This window comes from Bombina bombina, chromosome 6 (assembly GCF_027579735.1).
Source record: "Bombina bombina isolate aBomBom1 chromosome 6, aBomBom1.pri, whole genome shotgun sequence".
Lineage (NCBI taxonomy): Eukaryota > Metazoa > Chordata > Amphibia > Anura > Bombinatoridae > Bombina > Bombina bombina.
Window position 1 is genome coordinate 256,797,594 of NC_069504.1, and position 26,893 is coordinate 256,824,486.

Below are 26,893 nucleotides of genomic sequence, written 5' to 3' on the forward strand. Positions count from 1 at the left end.
ACATTCCTCCAGAACACAGCACAAATGAGAGATTCTACTAACCTAACTCCTCAAAAGAGTGAAGGCAGTGTTTCCATCAGGGATCAGAATGTTGAGGGTGAGCCTCCCCCCCCTAATGTACATCGGGACCCACTTCTGACCACTTATACACGGGTCTACAAGATAGAGACCAAATTTGGAAAACTACTGCTAGGGCTCCAACTATGAGATTTATTCTCCCAAACACAACACTCTTCTGGAACACCAACAAGCGGTTGATGTAGTTACACAGAAGCAATGCAGGACACTCTCATATGGTGGCAAGTACATACCTATGTATCTTCCCCCCAAGAAAAGAAGATCGGTACTGACCCCAAATATTAACCGTGCTGGTGTGGGCTAGTAACTTACTTTCGTTTATTAAAGTGCACTACCGGTGTTGGTCTGTGTTTGTGCTATACTAAGCTACCCTAATAGCTCCACAAGTGTTATATATAGCAAGTTACTATATTAGTTGACAATGTTCATATATTATATATATGTTTGGGGGTCTGTTGATAACTGAGAAAGCTAATTAGCTTATAGTTTTGTGTGTTTAGCAATATTTTTCTTTACATTTAGATCTATATAAGAGCAAGCTACCTGTACTGACTAAGAGGTCTGAGAGCATGCACTATCATGTCACCCAGCAGTTACATGAAAAATGCTAGTGATATTACTGAATGAGTTGACACTTTTAACACATTTTATGTTTAGGGATCTTTTAATAATTGAGAAAGCTAATTAGACTTTAATATTAAAGGGACACTAAACACAAAAAAATTCTTTCATGACTCAGATAGAGAATACAAATGTAAACAACATTACAATTTACTTCTATTTTTCATTTTGCTTCATTTTTTATACATTCTTAGTTGAAGAAAAAGCAATGCACATGGGTGAGCCAATCACACGAGGCTTCTAAGTTCAGCAACCAATCAGCAGCTACTGAGCCTATCTAGATATGCTTTTCAGCAAAGAATATAAAGAGAATAAAACAAATTAGATAATAGAATTAAATTAGAAAGTTGTTTAAAATTGCATGCTCTTATCGTGAAAGAAAAAATGTGGGTTTCATATCCCTTTAAGTGTTCTAAAAATATTCTTATCTATATTCAGACTTATTTAGGAGCCTAGAGGCAGAACTTTTTTTCACTTTCTGCGATGACATTTTTCTTAGTCAAAATTTTTTTTTGTAGGTCATTTTGAAATTAAATACAATTTTAAACTAGGCAGTTATACTAAAGCACCTGCACAATTGCAATATATTGATTAACTGGAGAATAAAGCAATTTTTAAGGTTTTATATATTATATTGTAGCAGTTAAAAAGAGGCAGTAATTAATCAATGTGCTGCTGCTTTGCAGTGCTACCCCATATTTGACTGTTCTCTTCAAACAGTGCTTAGCTGTGGTTGCACTGTGTTAAGGAAAATGTACAGTGCAGCCAGAGCAAAGCGCTGTTGTGGAGAAGCGCTGCAAAGCAAAAGAGCTAACGGTTCCCTCATGTGTCCCATTCTTTCTGCAGACATGCTGCATTTTCTGCGATGACATCTCAGATCACAGCATGTTCTGCCTTGGGGTATAGGAGTAACCCACCTATGCTAACTAAGAGGGTTGAGAGCATTCACTATATCACTCAGCAGATACATGAAAATTGCTAGTACTATTACTATATAAGTTGACACTGTTAACACATTTTATGTTTAGAGGTCATTCTATACCTGAGAAAACTAATTAGCCTATAATATTATGTGTTTAGCTATACTCTTCTTTATATTTAGACCCATATAGGAACAATCCACCTGTACTAACTAAGAGGTCTGAAAGTGGGCACTATGTCACCCAACAGATACATGAAAAACACTAGTGCTATCACTAAATAAGTTGACACTGTTAACACATTATATGTTTAGGAGTCTATTAATATTTGAGAAAGCTAATTGGACTATTATATTAAGTGTTTAAAATATCCTTATTTATACTTAGACTTATATGGGAGCAACCCACCTATGCTACCTAAGAGGTCTGAGAGCATAAGAACATGCCCTTTCTCACTCAGTATATATCTGAAAAATGCTTATAGTTGCAATGCACCATGGACTCCTAATCACATTTACCCAAGAGAAATGTTAACCAGTAGAGTTGACTCCAAGGCATCTATTTATCAAGCCGTCAACTTACTAGCATTCGATGGCACCAATACGCTCGCCTTAGATCGCCTAACATCGCTGCCGTGGACCTGAATACATTCTCCAAAATAATCAAAAAAGCTGTCAAAAAGCCGCACACCAAGTACGGTGCGATGAGCAGCGGACTGTTGTTAACTAACAGTCATCGATCTCGCTGCTCTTCGGCTTATTTACAGCTTTCTTGGTACCCTGTCACTAAACATCCACATTATACTATACTGTTTACCCCCTATACCGCCGCTCCTGGATCCCTCCGCAACTCTAATAAATGTATTAACCCCTAAACCGCCGCTCACGGACCCTGCCACAACTAAATAAAGTGTTTAACCCCTAAACCACCGCTCCCTGAGCCCACCGCCACCTACATTATACTTATTAACCCCTAATCTCCCACCCCCTACACCGCCGCCACCTACATTATATTGATTAACCCATAATCTTCCGCCCCCTACACCGCCGCCACCTACATTATATTTATTAACCCCTAATCTGGCCCCCTACACTGCCGCCACCTACCTACATTTATTAACCCCTAATCTGCCGCCCCCAACGTCGCTGCCACTATATTAAATTTATTAACCCCTAAACCTAATTCTAACCCTAACCCTAACACCCCCTAACTTAAATATAATTTAAATAAATCTAAATAAATATTCCTAGCATTAAATAAATTATTCCTATTTAAAACTAAATACTTACCTGTAAAATAAACCCTAAGATAGCTACAATATAACTAATAGTTACATTGTAGCTATCTTAGGGTTTATTTTTATTTTTCATGCAACTTTGTATTTATTTTAACAAGGTAGAATAGTTATTAAATAGGTATTAACTATTTAATAACTTGCTAGTTAAAATAAATACAAATATACCTGTAAAATAAAACCTTACCTAAGTTACAATTACACCTAACACTACACTACAATTAAATAAATTCCCTAAACTAAATACAATTAAATACAATTAAATAAAATTATCTAAAGTACAAAACCCCCCCACTAAATTACAGAAAATAATAAACAAAGTACAAGATTTTTAAACTAATTACACCTAATCGAATCCCCCTAACAAAATAAAAAAGCCCCCCCAAAATAAAAAAGCCCTACCCTACACTAAATTACAAATAGCCCTTAAAAGGGCCTTTTGCGGGGCATTGCCCCAAAGTAATCAGCTCTTTTACCTGTAAAAAGAAAATTACAAACCCCCATAATATTAAAACCCACCACCCACACAACCAACCCTACTCTAAAACCCACCCAATCCCCCCTTAAAAAAACCTAACACTAACCCCTTGAAGATCACCCTACCTTGAGAAGTCTTCACTCTCAACAAAGCTGGCAGAAGTGGTCCTCCAGATGGGCAGAAGTGGCCCTCCAGATGGGCAGAAGTGGTCCTCCATACGGGCAGAAGTCTTCATCCAGACGACATCTTCTATCTTCATCCATCCGGCGCGGAGCGGCTCCATCTACAAGACATCCGACGTGGAGCATCCTCTTCATCCGGAATCTTGTTCAACAATGACGGTTCCTTTAAGTGACGTCATCCAATATGGTGTCCCTTCAATTCCGATTGGCTGATAGAATTCTATCAGCCAATCGGAATTAAGGTAGGAAAAATCCTATTGGCTGATGCAATCAGCCAATAGGATTGAGCTTGCATTCTATTGGCTGATTGGAACAGCCAATAGAATGCGAGCTCAATCCTATTGCCTGATTGGATCAGCCAATAGGATTGAACTTCAATCCTATCGGCTGATTGCATAAGCCAATAGGATTTTTCCTACCTTAATTCTGATTGGCTAATAGAATTCTATCAGCCAATCGAAATTGAAGGGACGCCATCTTGGATGACGTCACTTAAAGGAACTGTCATTGTTGAAGTAGACTCCGGATGAAGAGGATGCTCCGCCTAGGATGTCTTGAAGATGGAGCCGCTCCGCGCCAGATGGATGAAGATAGAAGATGCCGTCTGGATGAAGACTTCTGCCCGTCTGGAGGACCACTTCTGCCGGCTTTGTTGAGGACTTCAGCCCAGTTGGGTGAAGACTTCTCAAGGTAGGGTGATCTTCAGGGGGTTAGTGTTAGGTTTTTTAAGGGGGGATTGGGTGGGTTTTAGAGTAGGGTTGGTTGTGTGGGTGGTGGGTTTTAATTTTGGGGGGTTTGTAATTTTTTTACAGGTAAAAGAGCTGATTACTTTTAGGGGCTATTTGTAGTTTAGTGTAGGGTAGGGCTTTTTTTATTTTGGGGGGCTTTTTTATTTTGTTAGGGGGATTAGATTAGGTGTAATTAGTTTAAAAATCTTGTACCTTGTTTATTATTTTCTGTAATTTAGTGTTTTTTTTTTGTACTTTAGATAATTTTATTTAATTGTATTTAATTGTATTTAGTTTAGGGAATTTATTTAATTATAGTGTAGTGTTAGGTGTAATTGTAACTTAGGTTAGGTTTTATTTTACAGGTATATTTGTATTTACAAATACAAAATTTGTTTTTTTAGCACACCTTACAAAATTTATATACAACATCTGTGAGTGCTGCCAATATTACCCAGTAATTACACAAACAAAGAGGTATTGGCGCACATCAATTTTCAAAAGCACAACATTTTTTTGAACTGCTGCAAAAAAATTGCCTGCAAACAACATCAAGAGACAACTATTCTTTTTAAATAATATTGGGATCTTAGTCACACAATATGGCCATATTTTGCTTAGCTTATTATGGAGAGTAAAAGCAGGAATTATTCAGCCCTCTGTGGCAAAGTAGTGTTAGGACCAGTCTAATTGGGGCACCTTGTAAGTGGTGACTGGCTAAGCAAAATATGGCCATATTGTGTGACTAAGATCCCAATATTATTTAAAAAGAATAGTTGTCTCTTGATGTTGTTTGCAGGCAATTTTTTTGCAGCAGTTCAAAAAAATGTTGTGCTTTTGAAAATTGATGTGCACCAATACCTCTTTGTTTGTGTAATTACTGGGTCATATTGGCAGCACTCACAGATGTTGTATATAAATTTTGTAAGGTGTGCTAAAAAAACAAATTTTGTATTTGTATTTAAAATTAACTAGGGAGACTGACCATCTCCCATTGGTTTAAGCACCCCACCCAAGCTCAGGTGTGCTCATGGCAGTGTAATAGTTGTGAATAAAAAGCCAGGGAGTCTCATTCTATTATGGAGAGTAAAAGCAGGAATGATTCAGCCCTCTGTGGCAAAGTAGTGTTAGGACCAGTCTAATTGGGGCACCTTGTAAGTGGTGACTGGCTAAGCAAAATATGGCCATATTGTGTGACTAAGATCCCAATATTATTTAAAAAGAATAGTTGTCTCTTGATGTTGTTTACAGGCAATTTTTTTTTGCAGCAGTTCAAAAAAATGTTGTGCTTTTGAAAATTGATGTTGCGCCAATACCTCTTTGTTTGTATATTTGTATTTATTTTAACTAGGAAGTTATTAAATAGTTAATAACTATTTAATAACTATTCTACCTAGTTAAAATAAATACAAACATAGCTGTAAAATAAAAATAAACCCTAAGCTAGCTACAATGTAACTATTAGTTATAATGTAGCTAGCTTTGGGTTTATTTTACAGGTAAGTATTTAGTTTTAAATAGGAATAATTTATTTAATAATAGTAATATTTATTTAGATTTATTTAAATAATATTTAAGTTAGGGGTTGTTAGGGATAGACTTAGGTTTAGGGGTTAATAAATTTAATATAGTGGCGGCGACGTTGGGGGCGGCAGATTAGGGGTTAATAAATGTAGGTAGGTGGCGGCGGTGTAGGGGGGCATATTAGGGGTTAATAAGTATAATGTATGTGGTGGCGGCGGTGTAGGGGGGCATATTAGGGGTTAATAAGTATAATGTAGGTGGCGGCGGTGTAGGGGGCGGAAGATTAGGGGTTAATAAGTATAATGTAGGTGGCGGTGGGCTCCGGGAGTGGTGGCTTAGGGGTTAATAAGTTTATTTAGTTGCGGCGGGGTCCGGGAGCGGTGGGATAGGGGTTAATAACTTTTATTTAGGTGGCGGCGGTGTAGGAGCGGCATATTAGGGGTTAATAAGTATAATGTAGGTGGCAGCGGTGTAGGGGGTGGCAGATTAGGGGTGTTTAGACTCGGGGTACATGTTAGGGTGTTAGGTGTAAACATTACCATAGGAATCAATGGGATATCGGGCAGCAGCGAGCATAAGCTTTCGCTGCTTTCAGACTCTCATCAATTCCTTTGTTACCCGCCGCCTCCAGGGCGGCAGATTGAAAACCAGGTACGCTGGGACGGAATAGTGGTGAGCGTACCTGGTAGTTATTGATAACTAGCAAAAGTAATCAGATTGTGCAGAATTTGTATTCAGAACATCTGTAGTGACGTAAGCATCGATCTGTGTCGGACTGAGTCCGGCGGATCGTATGTTACATCACAAAATTCTACTTTTGCCGGTTTGTAGGGTTTGATAACTAAGGGGAATTCCAGCGTATTTGCTGTTGACGGCTTGATATATAGATGCCTATAACTCTGGTTCCACTATAATTATTAAAATTTAGTCCCTTATAAGAATCCACTCCTATAGTCAAAGACAGTCTAGCCCAATATAGTTGTTGGTAATTCTTCTATCGACTCAGTCAGTCTTCTTTAAATAAGATGGCTCCATCAGAGCTATACATTTTACAAGTTAGGACTCAGCTGAGTTTTCCAATCATTTAGTTCACAACCATGGAGCGCTGCATTAGTACACTAATTATGTCAAGGAACCTCACTATAGTACATAAAAATATTTAGTTAGTCTGTGTTAATTTGTTGTGCATGGGAAAAGTGTTGTCTGTGGCCGAGACAGTATGTTGTTTATATATTATAAGTCACAGAAAAATGTAATCCCTAACTTATTTTTACCCAATATTATTGGTTTACGTTTTAGGCATATTTTCATTGTTACGCACATTGGTACTCTTTGTGGTTTTTGATGATCTTCTAATTTTAACCTACTGAAGACCTATTACTACTATTTTTTTGAGTCCTTTTTTTCACCAGTTGTATAATCCATTTATATCAGTTGTTAATCCACTTTAAATCTATATAGGTCCAAAAGTGACCTTTTCAAACATCAATATTCCTCTTCCTGGTTTCATCAATAATCTTGGGTCCATGAGTGGCCTCCTGTGTATCTTTTGAGGAATTTAACAAAGAAAACATTGTAAAACTGAGGTTTGAGATGCCTAGTTTTTTGTTCTATCCCATTGTGAAACGTACCATTGTGTTAATTTCCATTGTTGAATTGAAACTTGTCATTGCTGTGCTGTTTTCTTGGCATTCAAAATGTGTTGTATACTTTACAAAACCTCAATAAAAAAATAATTAAAAAAAAATGTAAAAAAATCATATTGATGATCACTAGGCTTATTCCAAGATATTGGAAAAAAGTGGAAATTCACAGTCCAAAAATAGAAAACTCAGGTGCATGCAACACTCTTGTGTGCCCACGAGATACTTTTACAGATATGGGATGACACAATAAATGAAATGTTTACTGGACTTCACAAGATCCACTATTCTTAGACTCTTAGCCCTGTGCCACAAATTGGATATACGACACTCAACCAGATTTTATTTTTATTTTATGGGACATTTTAACCAACAACTTGTAATATTCGATGGAGCATTACTGACTTACGTGGCTGAGCCTAACATAGTGTACCAAGCACTAACAATTGTATTGTACTTGTAATTTAGGCCTAACTGTATAAATTGTAAAGTTAAAGTCTTATTTACAGTTCCTTTAAAAGGACAGAGCCAGTATTCTTTGATAACATGTGTGCAAGTGCACTTCATAGACCATATACAACTTTATTGAAGGGAGCAACTTACCAAGAAATTTTCCTGAAAAATAAGTGTGTAAAAGGGACAAAGTGCGTCCCAGATTCAAATAATTGTTTATTGTACAAATTCACAAATAAAAAAAAACACACTTACTCGAGGCATGAAACAGAGATGCATATCATGACGGATATCAGTCCAGCAATCAGCTGCATTCTATTCCGTGGTCTCTCAAGTACGCAGCTACTGATGGGAATGCAGCCAGCTGTTTGAACTCACTGTCAGAACAAATGATCCACTGAGGTCTGTTAGTCCCTCCACACCTCAACGAATTACACTTGCTTGTTAGAGCAAATGTTATCAAAAAGACCAGAGCAGCAACAGTTCCCTTCCCCCTTATTGCCATATTTATTGCAGTAATTTAACACCATATTGCCAGTAGCATAATTATTACATGGATTTAACCCCCCCTTGTTGCAAAAAATATATACAATAACCTATATAATGCTACTACCCTACATAGTGAAAATTTCCTAAAACAAGTACATTGTAATAATTAAACCCTCTTTGCACCAAAAAAAGTTTCATCTTCTGTGTGCCTGTGAAATATAAAGGGACATGAAACCTAAATGTTTTCTTGATGCAGATCGAGAATACAATTATAAACAACTTTCCAATTTACTTCTATTATAATTTTTGCTTACTTCTCGTGGTATCCTTTGTTAAAGGTGCTGCAAAATAGTGGGAAATAGCTGAAGACATCAGTAAGTCAATGGCAAGAGGCATATATTTGCAGCCACCAATTAGCAGCTAGCTTCCAGCACCTGAGCTTACCTAGGTATACTTCTCAACAAAGGTTAAGGAGTACAAAGCAAATTAGATAATAGAAGTATGTTTGGAAAATTGTTTAAAATTGTATGCTATATCTGAATCATTAAAGAAACATGTTGGGTTTCATGTCCCTTTAAACCCTTTCTGACAGTAAAAATACTTACTCCTGGCCTCTGTGATCCTTCCAATGTGTAAGCTGTTGGAGTTCAATCTCCACCCAGTGTTATGAGCAACATTACCCATAATTTCTATGTCACATGATATTATTTATCACGTACCATTTAAAACAGATGTGTTTGTGCTACTATTCACGTGCATCTCCCATGCCTTGGTATAAATATTTCTTTGCACCAAAATAATAAAGCTATTGACTTGAAGCTTTCATTACTCAGGGTAATGTTGTGAGAATGAGAGAGGAAGGAAATTATTTATACAGTTGCATTGGTTACATAGAAAATAACTAACCTTAATGACTTTTCAATGTGTACAATATAGAACACATTCATATAAATTGAATTTACACAGTTTTAAAATCAATATCATTATCACTGGCTCTGTACATTTAGAGAATATAAGGTTCTTTTACAAGTATGTCAGATATCTTGCATAACAACTGTATCTTTGAAGTGACAAGTGCAATGATATTCATCTCCATTAATTCATCTCTTAATGTGGTGTTACTGCAGTTCAAAGATTCTGAACACTAGAGCCAAGGCTTTCTTGTGGTTGCCAATAGTATGTGAGTACATCTCTGAGTATCCTCTTATCTATTGATGTCTCACCTACCAACTAGCTATGCAGATCAGTTTGTGCTCTTACTCTGTACCCAATGCATTTTGTTAGTAGAACTTCTGTTCTCACTTTTAATTAAGTCTGAACAGACTTTGCACTATGTGTATTAGTCTGGCCAGATTTAAAGGGACAGTATACACCAATTTTCATGTATGTAATAGACACTACTATAAAGAAGAATATGCACAGATACTGATCTAATATCCAGTATAAAACCTTTTAAAAACTTTAAAAAAACCAGCCAACCTTTATTGGCTGATTTTTTCAACCTTAATTCCGATTGGCTGATAGAATTCTATCAGCCAATCGGAATCTAAGGGACGCCATCTTGGATGACGTCACTTAAAGGAACATTCATTCTGGAAGAAGACTTCGTTGGAAGAGGATGCTCCGCGCCGGATGGAAGAAGATAGAAGATGCCGTCTGGATGAAGACTTCTGCCCGTCTGGAGGACCTTTTCTCTCAGCTTGGATGAAGACTTCTCCCGGCTTCGTTGAGGACTTCTTGCCGCTTCGTTGAGGACTTCTCCCGGCTTCGTTGAGGATGGATGTCGGCTCTTCAAAACTGTAAGTGGATCTTCAGTGGTTAGTGTTAGGTTTTTTTAAGGGTTTATTAGGTGGGTTTTATTTTTAGCTTAGGGTGTGGGCCGCAATAGAGCTAAATGCCCTTTTAAGGGCAATGCCCATACAAATGCCCTTTTCAGGGCAATGGGGAGCTTAGGTTTTTTTAGTTAGGGTTTTATTGGGGGGGTTGGTTGTGTGGGTGGTGGGTTTTACTGTTGGGGGGGTTGTTTGTAATTTTTTTCAGGTAAAAGAGCTGATTTCTTTGGGGCAATGCCCCGCAAAAGGCCCTTTTAAGGGCTATTGGTAGTTTAGGCTAGGGTTTTTTCGGGGGGGGGGGGCTTTTTTATTTTGATAGGGCTATTAGATTAAGTGTAATTAGTTTAAATATCTTGTAATTTGTTTTTTATTTTGTGTAATTTAGTGTTTGTTTTTGTAATTTAGGTAATTTATTTAATTTAGTGTAAGGTTAGGTGTTAGTGTAACTTAGGTTAGGTTTTATTTTACAGGTAAATTTGTATTTATTTTAGCTAGGTAGTTAGTAAATAGTTAATAACTATTTAGTAACTATTCTACCTAGTTAAAATAAATACAAACTTGCCTGTAAAATAAAAATAAACCCTAAGCTAGCTACAATGTAACTATTAGTTATATTGTAGCTAGCTTAGGGTTTATTTTATAGATATTTAGTTTTAAATAGGAATTATTTAGTTATTAATAGGAATTTTTAGTTAGATTTATTTTAATTATATTTAAGTTAAAGGGTGTTAGGGTTAGGGTTAGACTTAGGTTTAGGGGTTAATGAATTTAGTATAGTGGCGGCGACTTGGGGCAGCAGATTAGGGGTTAATAAATGTAGGTAGGTGGCGGCGACGTTGGGGATGGCAGATTAGGGGTTAATAATATTTAACTAGTGTTTGCGAATGCGGGAGTGCGGAGGTTTCTTATAGTGGCGGCGACGTTGGGGGCGGCAGATTAGGGGTTAATAAGTGTAGGTAAGTTGCTGCAACATTAGGGGCAGGAGATTAGGGGTTAAAAAATATAATATAGGTGTCGGCGATGTTGAGGGCAGCAGATTAGGGGTAATAAGTATAATGTAGGTGTCGGCGATGTCCGGAGCGGCAGACTAGGGGTTAATAAATATAATGTAGGTGTCGGCGATGTCGGGGGCGGCAGATTAGGGGTTAATAAGTGTAAGATTAGGGGTGTTTAGACTCGGGGTTCATGTTAGGGTGTTAGGTGTAAACATAACTTTAGTTTCCCCATAGGAATCAATGGGGCTGCGTTACGGAGCTTTACGCTGCTTTTTTGCAGGTGTTAGACTTTTTCTCAGCCGACTCCCCATTGATGTCTATGGGGAAATTGTGCACGAGCACGAACAACCAGCTCACCGCTGACTTAAGCAGCGCTGGTATTGGAGTGCGGTATGAAGCTCAATTTTGCTCTATGCTCACTTCTTGCCTTTTAACGCCAGGTTTAGGAAAACCTGTAATATCAGCACTGTAGGTAAGTGAGCGGTGACAATAACTTGCAAGTTAGTACCACACCCCTCATAACGCAAAACTCGTAATCTATCCGAAAGTTTCTTTGTTTTTTGTAACAATTTTCATGTAGGTTCGGTGTCAGATTTAATAGCGTATACATAAACTGAAATGTTTCTAAATTACCTCATTTTAAATTGGAAGAATATAACAACTATTATAATAATGTCTTCGTCAAGATCCAGGGTGACAACCAAATAATGGTGTCCATCCAAATGAGAATATTAGAGGATCTGTGATGCATATTCATATTTATTACCAATTCTGACTTATTAGCCTTTTAATGGTGATCTAAGTTTATATGGCCCTGTTATCTTTAACTTGGAAATATCTACAAGATCCTAATTTTATTCAATTAATTTATTTTACCATGACTTGCATTCACATAATTCTGCTCAATATTAATAGATTCATAAAATGTAAACTTAGCTCACTGCAATGCAGCTAATTGATATGATAGTAACAAATTATTTTGCACCCTTCCTTTTTCATGCTAAATTATTTGCATGCTAGTAACTGAGAGTTATTAATGAAGTATTTCTTTTTCTCAGATCTATCATAATGCTGGAATACACTGACAGACAACGGGTACAAACTGCTCTCTTGAATTAAAAAAAGCTTTATCAATGTGCTTGTTTTTTTGGATCAATTTGTTAGTTACCTGATAGTTTATGAAAGTTTACTAAAGTGGAATGAAGCCCAAAAGTTTTCTTTCATGATTCAAATAGAGCATTCATTTTATTACAGTTTCCAATTTACTGCTAATATCAAATTTACTTAATTTTCTTTGTATCCTTTGTTGAAAAGAAGATGGGCATGCCCAGAAGTGTGCATGTGTATGGAGCAGTAGATTGCAGCAATTTTGCGACAATATTTAATATACATTTGCCAGGGCACTAGACAGAAGCAGTGTTATGCTTGGTCTAAATCATGAAAGAAAAATGTAACTTTCATGATTCAGATAGAGCATGCAATTTAAAGGGACATAATACTCATCTGCTAAATCACTTGAAACTGATGCAGTATAACTATAAAAAGCTGACAGGAAAATATCACCTGAGCATCTCTATGTAAAAAAGGAAGATATTTTACATCACAATTTCCTCAGCTCAGCAGAATAAGTTCTGTGTAAAAAGTTATACTTCACCTGCTCCCAGCTGCAGGTAAAAATAAAAAAAAAATGAAGAAATGAACAGCAGCCAATCAGCATCAGCAGTGCTGAGGTCATGAACTCTTACTGTGATCTCATGAGATTTGACTTAACTCATGAGATTTCATAGTAAGCTTCCTTTACCTGATTGGTGAAATAATATGAGAGTTCACGAGGCTCATCCTTTCAGCTGTCCCAGGACAGACACACTACAATGCTGCTTAGAAATCCTTTACAATGGGAGGTGGCTACTGAGGAACTTTTGAGGTAAAATATCTTTCTTTTTTACATAGAGATGTTCAGGTGATATTTTCTAGTCAGCTTTTTACAGCTATGCTGCAGCACTTTAAAGTGTTTAAACATTTGGGTATTATGGCCCTTTAAGCAAATTTCTAATTTATTCCTATTATACATTTTTCTTCTTTCTCTTGGTATCTTTATTTGGAAAAGCAAGAATGTAAACAAATGAGCTGGCCCATTTTTGGTTCAGTACCTGGGTAGCACTTTCTGATTGGTGTCTAACTGTAGTCACCAATCAGCATGCACTACACATGTTCTGAACCGAAGATGGGCCGGCTCCTACACTTATATTCAAATAAAGATACCAAGAGAACAAAGAAAAATATATAATAGGAGTAAATTAGAAAGTTGCTTAAAATTGCATGCTCTATCTGAATCATGAAAGTTTAATTTTGACTTAACTATCCCTTTAACTAACTGCTTTGTAAAATGGGCAAGCCTGATATGAAGTGTCATGATATGAAGGGAATTAGCTATAACCTGCACTGGAAGGGACATTAAACAGCTGGGTACGACTACAGTAATACGGTTACTACTCACTATGCTTGTGTTTTCCCTCCTGTACCTGCAACTCTCTTTAAAGGACCAGTCAACACATTAGATTTGCATAATCAACAAATGCAAGATAACAAGACAATGCAATAGCACTTAGTCTGAACTTCAAATGAGTAGTAGATTTTTTTATAACAAATTTCAAAGTTATGTATATTTCCACTCCCCTTTTACCATGTGATGGCAATCAGCCAATCACAAATGCATATACGTATAGTCTGTGAATTCTTGCACATGCTCAGTAGGATCTGGTGACTCAAAAAATGTAAATATAAAAGACTGTGCACATTTTTTTTAATGGAAGTAAATTGGAAAGTTGTTTCAAATTACATGCTGTATCTGAATCATGAACATTGAATTTAACCTGAGTGTCCCTTTAAAGTCAACTTTTATTTCAACTCATTACAGAATCCAGTTAGTAAAGCTCTGCATTTTATACTTGGCACCGTCATTTTGTAGCATACGTATAGCTGCATCCTGTGATAGAAGCAGTGCCCTTTTACAGATCTGTGATATAACTGGCTTTTTTACAGCTGTGCCTTGCACTTCAATTTATCTCACATAATAGAGAGCAAAGGCATTACATTTCTGCACAGTTTAAAAGTTACATAACAAATATAAGCGCCAAGATGGCGGCGCCCAGTGTGAAGATGCAAAGCTTCACTAACTTGTAATGGGTATGTACATATGTAATTGTAAAGTGCGGCTAATCACCCATAAGGGTCTCAAGACGCTGCTCATTTTATCGACCTTGGAAGGATAAAAGGATGAGTGGACCTCGTCAGGGATTGAACCTGCAACCCTTGGGTTGCTACAGGGAACAGCCACAGAATGCTGAGCTATCTGTCCAGCTGTTAAAATTACACAATGACTTTGAAGACAGCTGCAAGCACAGGGTTAAAAACAATAGCATAGTGAGTAGTACCTATGATACTGTACTTGTTCTCAGCAGTTTGAACCCTATGTGCTGATATATTACATTTTCTGTAGTTCAATTAGAAAGTGGATGAAACGTCATATTTGTTGCATATCTATTCTGAGAGTCTTTCGATGACAAGGTTTAATTAGAATTTGGTGAAGCATGACATTCTAAACTCCCTATGCTAAGCGTACCTTTCACTGATAAAAAAGATTAATTAAGAATACAAATAACATATGCACGAGGCATCTCGTATATATGTGCAGTGTGAACAATAAAAGGGATTTTAGCAGACAAAGGTCACCAATATGGTTATCATGGTCTTTGTCCCACTATAAAAAATGCTCAACAGTAATAAAAAAATATTTCTGACACACTATTATTTTTAATGCCCAAATAGATTATTTATATTTTAGGCAAATAAATACTTAAAGGGACAGTCTAGTCAAAATTAAACTTTCATTATTCAGATAGGGTATGACATTTTAAACAACTTTCTAATTTACTTTTATCATCAATTTTGCTTTGTTCTCTTGGTATTCTTTATTTAAGATGAAATCTAGGTAGGCTCATATGCTGATTTCTAGCCCTTAAAGGCCATCTCTTATCTCAGTGCATTTTATAAGCTTTTTACAGCATGACAGTGCTAGTTCATGTGTGCCATATAGATAACATTGTGCTCGCTCCCGTAGAGTTATGCATGAGTCAGCACTTATTGGCTAAAATGCAAGTTTGCAAATAGCACTGAGATAAGGGGGCAGTCTGGCGAGGCTTAGATACAAGGTAATCACAGAGGTAAAAATTGTATTAATATAACCGTGTTTGTTATGCAAAACTGGGGAATGGGTAATAAATGTATTATCTATATTTTTAAACAAAACAAATTTGTCCCTTTAACAAAAAATCAGCAGTGAAGGCTTTATGCATAGTCATTTTATTAATTTATGCAGTTCTGATAATCACTTTTCCTATTCTCTCTCCCTCACCTATAATTAGTATTGAGAGCAGTTTCCTCTAATCATGTCTAATGGTTCAGCAGCCCCACTTGTAGGCCCCAATTTATCAAAGGTCTTGCGGACCTGATCCGACACTGCGGATCAGGTCCGCAAGACCTCGCTAAATGCGGAGAGCAATACGCTCTCCGCATTTAACATTGCACCAGCAGCTCACAAGAGCTGCTGGTGCAACGCCGCCCCCTGCTGACTCGCGGCCAATCGAATACGATAGGGTTGATTTCCGGCTATTCCTGTCCGCCTGCTCAGAGCAGGCGGACAGGGTTATGGAGCAGCGATCTTTAGACCACTGCTTCATAAGTTGTGTTTCTGGCGAGTCTGAAGACTCGCCAGAAACACGGCCCTTCAAGGTCCGTACGGAGCTTGATAAATGGGCCTGCATATGTCAAACCTGTCTGGGCATGTGCTAAATCTGTGATATTATTGCCCTACAATACATATTATTGCAAAAGCCAACACTCGGCATGTGCTAAATCAGCTATTTAAAGAGACACAAAACCCCAAATGTTATTACATAATTTATAGAGCATACATTTTTAAACCACTTTCAAATTTACTTCTATTATCAGATTTGCTTCATTTTTTTAAAATCTTTATTGAAGGAGCAACAAGGTACTATTGTGAGCTAGCTGAACACATTGGTAAGCCAATGACCAGAGAAATATATGTACAGCAACCAGCAGTTAGCTCCCAGCTCCTAAGTCTACCTAGGTATGCCCAGATATACCAAAAAAACAATGCAAATTAGATAAAATATGTGAATTGGAAAGATATTTTAAATTGTTTGCTCTACATGATTCATGAAAGAAAAAAAGTGGGTTTCATGTCCCTTTAATTTACTGTGGGGGTAGCTCCTCCTTTAGCTACAGCAATCTTCAGCAAAGCACCAGAAGCTTGATGATGCCGCTTACGGATTTGGCTGGAGTGGGAGTCTAGTAAGCTAAAGAAAGAGAGAGCCCAAGTGAGTTCCATGTCAGCTATCACTATTAGTATGATCCTTAGCCATGCGGCATATGTGAATACTCTCAGGTGTGATAATAAGGTTGTAAGAGCTGGTCTGCTGTCATGTAATTATGCCTGTGTGTGTGTCCAGCCTGACAGAAACAGTTTAACAGGGTTTTGGAAATTCCACTTCAACTGCAATATTTTTGTCTGGGGAAGGCTGAGAAATGTATTTCTAACACTGCATCTCCCTAGTAGCATACTACCTTTAGCACTTCAGTTAGGTGGTAGTATCAGGAGCGCGTGTGAAGCAAGCAGTAAACATGCAGGGGAGTTCCACGTTGTTTTTCAGCAACTGCACTGAACAAAGTTTTGCAACTGCAGTGATCTGATATTCCTAAAATGTGACATTATTATTGTATAAATCTGTAATTGATGAATGAGGCTAGTAGGATTTTTCTAGGGACCAGTTAACCTCTGTATCACATTTCCATTTGTGTATAAAAACAAACTATTTCCTCTTTCTTTTGTATTCGATGAAACTGAAAGTGAATAAAACTTTAATGGTATGTGTACATATATACATATAGTAATCGCTTTCTACATCCTGCCGCAACCACCTACGCAATATTTCCAAGATTCGCCCTTTTCTGAGCGCTAACACCACAAAGCAAATAATCCACTCCCTTGTTATTTCCTGACTTGACTACTGCAATAACCTACTTACTGGCCTTCCTCTTACCCACCTCTCCCCCCTTCAATCCATCCTAAATACCTCTGACAGGCTAATCCACCTTCCCCGTTGCTCTGTATCTGCGGCACCTCTCTGCGAGTCCCTTCATTGGCTCCCCATTCACAGCAGAAATAATTTCAAAATTCTCACCCTTACATACAAAGCTCTCACCAACGCCGCTCCCCACTAACTATCCTCTCTAATAAACAAGTATACTCCAGTCCGCCCACTAAGATCCAACAATGACCTGCTCCTTGCATCTTCAACTATCACCTCTTCCCATGCTAGACTGCAGGACTTCTGTTGTGCAGCACCCACCCTACGGAACTCTCTCCTTCATGCTGGCAGGCTTTGCCCTAATCTTTCTTCCTTTAAATGCTCCCTGAAGACTTTTTTGTTCAGAGAAGCCTACCACCCAACTCAATAATAAATTAATTTTACTTACCTCATCTAACTCTGCATCAACATGTTTCTCAATCTTCCAGTTCTCACCTCCTGTTTCTCAACCTCCTACCCTTTCAGATTGTAAGTTCCCACGGGAATAGGGCCCTCAATTCCTTCTGTATGTGTTTGTAAATTTTGTCCTGTCTCTTACAAGTTTTATATCATTGTTTTATTTAAATTAATTGTACCCATGGAAAGCGCTGCGGAATATGTTTGCGCTTCATAAATAAAGTATAATAATAAATAATATAGTATCCCACAAAAGTGAGTACACCCCTCACATTTTTGTAAATATTTTATTATATCTTTTCATGTGACAACACTGAAGAAATGACACTTTGCTACAATGTAAAGTAATGAGTGTACAGCTTGTCTAACAATGAAAATGTGCTGTCCCCTCAAAATAACTCAACACACAGCCATTAATGTCTAAACCATTGGCAACCAAAGTGAGTACACCCCTAAGTGGAAATGTTTAAATTGGGCCCAAATAGCCATTTTCCCTCCCCGGTGTCATGTGACTCGTTAGTGTTACAAGGTCTCAGGTGTGAATGGTGAGCAGGTGTGTTTAAGTTGGTGTTATCACTCTGACACGCTCTCATACTGGTCAATGGACGTTCAACATGGCACCTCATGGCAAAGAACTCTCTGAGGATCTGAAAGAAAGAATTGTTGCTCTACATAAAGATGGCCTAGGCTATAAGAATATTTCCAAGACCCTGAAACTGAGCTGCAGCATGGTGGGCAAGACCATACAGTGGTTTCACAGGACAGGTTCCACTCAGAACAGGCCTCGCCATGGTTGACCAAAGAAGTTGAATGCACGTAATCAGCATCATAACCAGAGGATGTCTTTGGGAAATAGACGTATGAGTGCTGCCAGCATTGCTGCAGCAGTTGAAGGGGTGGGGGGTCCGCCTGTCAGTGCTCAGACCATACACCGCACACTGCATCAAGTTGGTCTGCATGGCTGTGGTCCCAGATGAAAGCCACTTCTGAAGATGATGCACAAGAAAGCCTCGCAAACAGTTTGCTGAAGACAAGCAGACTAAGAACATGGATTACTGGAACCATGTCCTGTGGTCCGATGAGACTAAGATAAACTTATTTGGTTCAGATGGTGTCAAGCGTGTGTTGTGGCAACCAGGTGAGGAGTACAGACAAGTGTGTTTTGCCTACAGTCAAGCATGGTGGTGGAAGTGTCATGGTCTGGGCCTGCATGAGTGCTGCCGGCACTAGGGAGCTACAGTTCATTGAGGGATCCATGAATGCCAACATGTACTGTGACATACTGAAGCAGAGCATGATCCCCTCCCTTCAGAGACTGGGCCGCAGGGCAAGATTCCATCATGATAACGACCCCAAACACACCTACAAGACGACCACTGCCTTGCTAAAGAAGCTGAGGGTATAGGCGATGGACTAGCCAAGCATGTCTCCAGACCTAAACTCTATTGAGCATCTGGGGGCATCCTCAAACGGAAGGTGGGGGAGTGTTAGGTCTCTAACATCCACCAGCTCTGTTATGTCATCATAGAGGAGTGGAAGAGGACTCCAGTGGCAACTTGTGAAGCTCTGGTGAACTCCATGCCCAAGAGGGTTAAGGCAGTGCTGGAAAATAATGGTGGCCACACAAAATATTGACACTTTGGGCCCAATTTGGACATTTCCACTTAGGGGTGTACTCACTTTTGTTGCCAACGGTTTAGACATTAATGGCTGTGTGTTGAGTTATTTTGAGGGGACAGCAAATTTACACTGTTATACAGTCTGTACACTCACTACTTTACATTGTAGCAAAATGTCATTTCTTCAGTGTTGTCACATGAAAATATATAATAAAATATTTACAAAAATGTGAGGGGTGTACTCACTTTTGTGGGATACTGTACATACATATATACATACATACATATCTACATACATACATATACATATATACATACATACATATATACATACAGTATATACATACATACACACATAGATACATACACACATACATAGATATATACATACATATATACATACTGTACATATATACATACAGTATTTCAACATTGATGTGGCATATATTTTCTCCCCTGTTAATACTACTGTTTTTTGTGACACTTTGATCTGGAAACCCTTTGCATAGGGCAGATTTATTTATATATCTGAATTGTATTTACCTCTGGCTTAAACCTGCCTCAATGGAACACAATATTAGTCCAAGTTTGGTCTCAAGAGTAGGACATTTACATCTTTCTTTGCCTTTCATAGTTAAACTGGTATAGTCAGAAGTTTTAGCAATTTGTACTGTAATGAATATGACAAATTGAACTTTAAATGCAAAAAAATGATCAGTGAAATGAAGAATAATGTCTTAAAGGGACAGTAAAGTCAAAATAAACTTTCATGATTCAGAGCATGCCATTTTTAATAACTTTTCAATTTACTCTGATTATCAAATGTGCTTTGTTCTCTTGGTATTCTTTGTTTAAAAGCATACCTAGCTGTGAAGCAGCATTGTACTACTGGGAGCTTGATTGGTGGCTTCACTTATTTGCCTCTTGTCATTGGCTCACCATATGTGTTATTCTAGCTCCCAGTAGTGCATTGCTACTCCTAGGTTTACTCTTCAACAAAGGATACAAAGAGAATACAGCAAAAGTGGAATGCAGAAGTAAACTAGAAAGTTGTTAAAGGGACATAAAACCCAAAAATGTTCTTTCTTGATTCTGATAGAACATACAGTTTTAAACAACTTTGAAATTTAATTCTATTTTCAAATGTTTTCTCATTATCATTTGTTGAAAAGCAGGAAGGTAAGCTCAGGAGCGTGCACGTGTCTGCAGTACTATATAGCAGCAGTTTTGCAACAATGTTATACATTAACAAGAGCACTAGATGGCAGCACTATTTCCTGTCATGTAGTGCTCCAGGCATGTTTATACTAGCTAGCTAGATATATCTTCAACAAGAGAACAAAGCAATTTTGATAATAGACGTAAATTGGAAAATTCTTTATCTAAATCATGGAAGAAAAATGTTGGGTTTCATGTCCCTTTAAAAATGCGTGCACTGTCTGAATCATGACAGTTTTATTTAACTTTACTGCCCTTTATCCTCCAGTAGCTGTTGAACTTTTTAGTGTTGGCGTATGGCTGCATAGCGGTTTGGCTGTACTTGTGAAAGTCTGTGGTGTTATGGAGAAGCCAGAAGTGCATTCAAACAGCCCGCTATTTGCCGTGAGCCAGAAGCAGAAGGAGCAGTGCTACCGAAACTTCCTCCGGTTAAACTAAGCACCTGTCCAGATTAATCTTTGTATCAGTGCACTTACTAGGGACTGGTATGCTCAGTATAAGGAGGTAATCGTTTTACACTTCTCTCAGATAAGCCCTAGCAGGCCTGCTAATCTTGTGAATTGACCCATGACCCTGAACACCCTATATTCTAGAGCAAGCATTTGCATTAAAGGGACACTGAACCCAATTTTTTTCTTTTGTAATTCAGAAAGAGCATGCAATTTTAAGCAACTTTCTAATTTACTCCTATTATCAATTTTTCTTCGTTCTCTTGCTATCATTATTTGAAAAAGAAGGCATCTAAGCTTTTTTTATTTCAGTACTCTGGACAGCACTTTTTTTATTGGTGGATGAATTTATCCACCAATCAGCAAGGACAACCCAGGTTGTTCACCAAAAATGGGCCGGCATCTAAACTTACATTCTTGCATTTCAAATAAAGATACCAAGAGAATGTAGAAAATTTGATAATAGGAGTAAATTAGAAAGTTGCTTAAAATTTCATGCTCAATCTGAATCACGAAAGAAAAATTTTGGGTACAGTGTCCCTTTAAGGGTTTGTTTTGCACAAGTCTGGATATTTCAATCCTTTTGAGCGTGCAGTTGCACTATGAGCTCAATATAAATGGGACTATATGTGTGCACAACCCCTATTATTATGTTTATGGGACTTTTTCAAGTCTCTTCTCATTGCTGTTTTGTTATTATTATTACATGCAGTGAATGTGTGTATTTACCATTATTTTGTTATCTATATAATACACCAATAATCAATTAATAAATCCTTATTTTGATGCAACCGATGGCCATTCTTTGGCACTGAATTATTAATCGATAGCCCTTTCGTAATCTGGTATATGGTTAATTTATTTAGTGACTGTTAGCACACAATGAGGATTCCCTCTATTCAGTTTAATTCAAGGGAGTGAAACTAATGATATATCTTAACTTTACTGCCCCTTTAAAGAAACAGTTAATTGCATGACTATTTAGAATTGAAATATGAAACTCCTTACTAAACACAACTATTAAAGAAATGCAATTGTTAGAGGACTTTTTCCTTAATCTTATTGTCAAAAGACATCTTGCATTTCTGCCTCTGCCTTATTACTAAACCTAGTTTTATAAGTCAATCAGTCAAGTCCATTACTGTCTTCAAATCAAAATTTAAAGAAAAATAATCCATTTATGTAACGGAACTACTTAAATAGACCTCCCTATATGTTAAAAATGAGTGCTACTCTGTTTTAATACAGAACTATTAAAATGTCTTCATTTTATATGTTTTTATTGTATAAGGACATTATTGATTTATTTAATTACTATTAAATATTTTTTAGTTGATATTGAAATATCATTATAAACATTTCATCTCCTGGTACTGTATTAGTTTTTCTCTCAGATTTTAAATTATGTTTAAAGTCTGCATATCGGAATTATTGAAGGATTTATTTGGGATTTTTCTAGACAAACATATCCGCAGTTATAATACATACTGTAACGTTATGCTTGTGCAATAACTTACTGGTCATCTTAAAGGGACACTGAACCCAATTTTTTTCTTTCATGATTCAGATAGAGCATGAAATTTTAAGCAACTTTCTCATTTACTCCTATTATCAATTTTTCTTTATTCTCTTGCTATCTTTATTTGAAAAGCAAGAATGTAAGTTTAGAAGCCGGACCATTTTTGGTTCACAACCTGGGTTGTGCTTGCTGATTGGTGGCTAAATCCATCCACCAATAAACAAGTGCTGCCCAGTGTTCTAAACCAAAAATTGGCTGGCTCCTTAGTTTATTTGCTTTCTTTTTTAATAAATAAAGATAGCAAGAGAACGAAAAGAAATTGATAATTGGAGTAAATTAGAAAGTTGCTTAAAATCGCATGCTCTATCTGAATCATGAAAGAAAACATTTGAGTTTAGTATCCCTTTAAGGAAGTAAAACATCTGTTGTCTGTACAGGAGGTGGTAATTGATGCTTTCAAAAGAAGCATGGAAAATTACATTATAAGGGGTCTTACATCTTGTGCACTCCAGCACCCTCTCTTTTTGCCTGTGTAAAGGCCTAAGGGCAATTGAAAGGCGTGATGCTTTATACCACACCAACTTTGAAAATCACCAGTCGCCTGTGGATTTCAGCTTCAGTCATTTGGGTCCTATTTTACAGTTCATACAGTCATTTTGGTCCTATTTTACAGTTCATACAGTCATTTGGGTCCTATAAGATGCTGTTTTATTTTTTTTAAAAAGTCCTTTGCAAGTGTAGCCTCTGATACTAGCAAATCTCATCCCCTAGGCAACAAGCTGATGTCACAATGCTATTTTTTAACTCATTTGTTGCTGTATTGGAATATCATAAGAAAGCTTCACATTAAAGGGACATAAAACAAGTTGGGATAGAGACAAAATATATGTACTTTAATTACTTTACCTGCATATTTTTACTGCAGTGCCTCGCCATTAACCCTTTCTTTTAGGTTTCCGAATTGTACAGCTCTAACTCCCCCTCACACATTTCATTCTATGGCTGTCTCTACCTTTGATTAGAATGCAGAGATACACACTCAGTTGGAGCAAGCCTAGAAGCACATAAGCTGCTGTGAACTCAGTTTAGATACAATGCCCGTGTTTCTGATGCTAAACACTGATAAGGGGGTGTGGATCAGACTACTCCAGACAACATGGCTATGTAAGTAAGTTTGCTTATTTTTGAAAATTATTTTAAAATACTTGCCAGCAATTTCTAAACATTTTTTATGCAAACTATGTTTAATTAATTAGCCCTTTTAGGATATGCACAGATCTCAACATGTTTTATGGCACTTTAACCCTGACTGTGCTAATTTTATTAGCTGTTTCATTGTTCTTTTTCGCAGTGTAGTTATTTATACTGCATAAAACATAGTTACTTATAAAGCATCAACCTAACTTTTTCCTCTGCTGCTCCTGATAACAGTATTATAACATACATCACTATTAACCTCTGTCCTATTATATGCGGGGCACTAGTAGGTTCTCTGAATGCTGCCAAGACATTAACTCGAGAAGAAACAAATATATAATGCAATAGGTTACTTAACCCTTATACTGTATATCTATTAGAACTGCACTGACATATAAACTGCTAAAACACTGCAATGCTGCATTATATGCGGTTAGTGCAACAATGCAATGTTATTTAGACCATAAAGTAAAAATTGTATTTATTTATTTATAAAATATTTTACCAGGAAGGATACATTGAGATCGTTTTCAAGTATGTCCTGGGTCCACAATACATTGCATTCATACAATAGGGTACAATAAAAAACAAAAACAGTATTAATACATAATATATGCACAAATTTAACAAAGAACAGGTAGGAAATATATAATCAACCATGACAGGTGACTGCAGTGTAGAGAACAGGAAATCTGCACAACTATATACACCTACACATGTGAAAATTCATTTTTCAGCATTCAATATTATCGTTTCAGACTAGAAGTCTAGTGAACTTTGCTTTGCAATGCCTTCATAACACCTTGTGTTATATGAAAATTCATATCACAATATAAGTCCTTGACAAATCCAAAAGTGAGAGTCCAAAGTAACCTGCTTAATGGTCCAAGTGAGATCCTGTATTTACTGAACCAACTTACACTGATATTCCCTACAAAGTCCTCGTGCTTTCTGCTGCTGAACTACTAATTGAAACCACTTAGTACCACAGTGAGACCCCCAGAAGATAAAACTGAGCTATGAGCAGGTGGAACTAATTGCCACCGGGTGGGAGACTTGCACTGTCTGATCAGACAACATCTTAGACTGAGCATCATCCTATAGAAACTGACTCATAAACCTTAACTGAACCTTTCTTAGCAAAGAATCAGTACCCTCTTATGAACCCCCTTTTTATACTATGTGCTCTCTATTGCAATACATTGTATATTATATACACTTATATGCCACAGGCAAACAATGCTGGTGGCACACAGAAGTGATCCCTTTATTTCCCTAAAACTAAAGCAGCTCTGTTCAATGACCTGCTCAGTGCCACAAACAAATAAATACCTGAGCTCACTTACTACATCATTGTTAGGAGTCTTCCTATTAAACTCAGCCATTGACCAGAATAGCAATAACCCCTCTCCCACCACCAATAGATGACCCTTCTGCTCTTACCTTGGGGTTGCTAATGAGCTGTTGCTCATCCTGGTGCAGCAGTGCCCTGGAGTGGGACTCAGAGTTATTGACATAGATCTGCAGGCAGGGGTACAAAGAGGTGCCCTTGCAGTCACTCCCGCATGTAAAAGTGCACTCAAACATCTCCCCGATCTGTTGCACGGACAGCACCGTGCAGTTGGCTGTCTTTCCCTGCAGATCCTGCAGCGCTGGATTCAGCCAGCAGAAAACAAGAATAAAGAAAAACACTATCCCAGAGATGATGAGGAACAACCCCAGCCGGATGCTTTTGTCTTCAGCTTCTGAGTACTCACAAGCAACCCTGATTTTTGCCATGGCGCCTGAGTACACAGCTCACAAAAGCACCATCACTATAAAGAATAGAAAAATGACTGCTGCAGGGTTTACTTATTTCATGATGATGAAGGAGAAAGTGAAGTCTTGCTGGGTACTTTATGATGACTTCCAGCACATTTGTGTAAATCAGACTGCTCCAGTCTGCTGTGCCTCCCCTAACCACCCCCAAGAGCTAGAAGGAGTTCACATCGCTTCCTCTCCCACCAATGATGACTGCTGGCTGGGAGCCTGACATTAACATGTCCCACGTGAGCAGAGCTCTAGCCGCTGTCACTGAGCTGTCCACTCCTGCACACGCAGCTGGCGCTTATCTCCTGGTGTTTTATGCAATTAGATAAGGGAATTCAGGCTCTCTGGAATTAGATTTGCCACTGTTTAAGCGGCCATTAGGGATACAACATTATATAATAGCAGCTCTAACACTGCTGTTTGTTTTGTAAACTATTATAGTACAAAGGAGCTAAGAATGTAGCCAACTCTCACGTGATACACAACCTTTCTATGTCCGTGTTATCTTCATGAGCTGATTGGCTAACACACACCTTTAGTGAATAATGTCCTGAGAGTAACATAAGCACTGAAGAAACCTGGGTTGGTAGAGATTTATTTGAAGTTAGCAACCTATATTCCCTGCAGCTGCTGCTCTGAATATTACCAGCAAATCTTTTGATTTCAAGCCATTTAAAAAGTAAAATTTATAGAACTCTCCATTGACACAGGTTTTGACCTTGACTCACCGACATATAATTAGTTGTCTCACACTTAAAGGGACGTTCCAGTCAAAATTTAAATGCACATAGATTTATTACATCTTTTAATAGAAACATATTTGCAATATACATGTATTGGCAAAAATGCTTCTAGTAAAAGTTATTATTGTTTTAGTGTTAACATTTTTCTTTGCACGTGCATGTGAAGCATAGCTAGATATTGTCACTGCATCCACATTTTAAATACTGCAGCTGATCATATTATTACTGGGGCTTGTATCATGTCAGCAATTAACAAATGTAATTATTACCAGATGGTACAAGCACCTTAGGCTCTCTGAGCAAGTACTGTGTTTAAAATGCTGGTGCACGTTGCATATGTAAATACTCTTTTGAAACAGTTGTAGCTTTTATTAGAAGCATTTTTGCTAATACATGTATATTACAAAATTGCTTCTATTCTCAACCGTAATGCATCCATGTGGATTTCAATTTTGGTTGGAATGTCCCTTTAAACAGTGAAGTGAAAAATTAAACTTTAATTATTCAGACAGAGCATGCTATTTGAAACAACT

The 26,893-nt window shown here is 37.5% G+C and overlaps 1 protein-coding gene across 1 annotated transcript in view; it reads right to left on the bottom strand.

Moving 5' to 3' along the window:
• Window positions 1-25,781, bottom strand: part of KCNMB4 (potassium calcium-activated channel subfamily M regulatory beta subunit 4) — a 288,593-nt gene extending 262,812 nt beyond the window's left edge. Inside the window, exon 1 of the mRNA XM_053716788.1 lies at window positions 25,252-25,781. Coding sequence (XP_053572763.1) covers window positions 25,252-25,587 — 336 coding nt within the window. The 5' untranslated portion in view covers window positions 25,588-25,781. The remainder of the gene's footprint in view (window positions 1-25,251) is intronic.
• Between the last annotated feature and the right edge of the window lie 1,112 nt (window positions 25,782-26,893).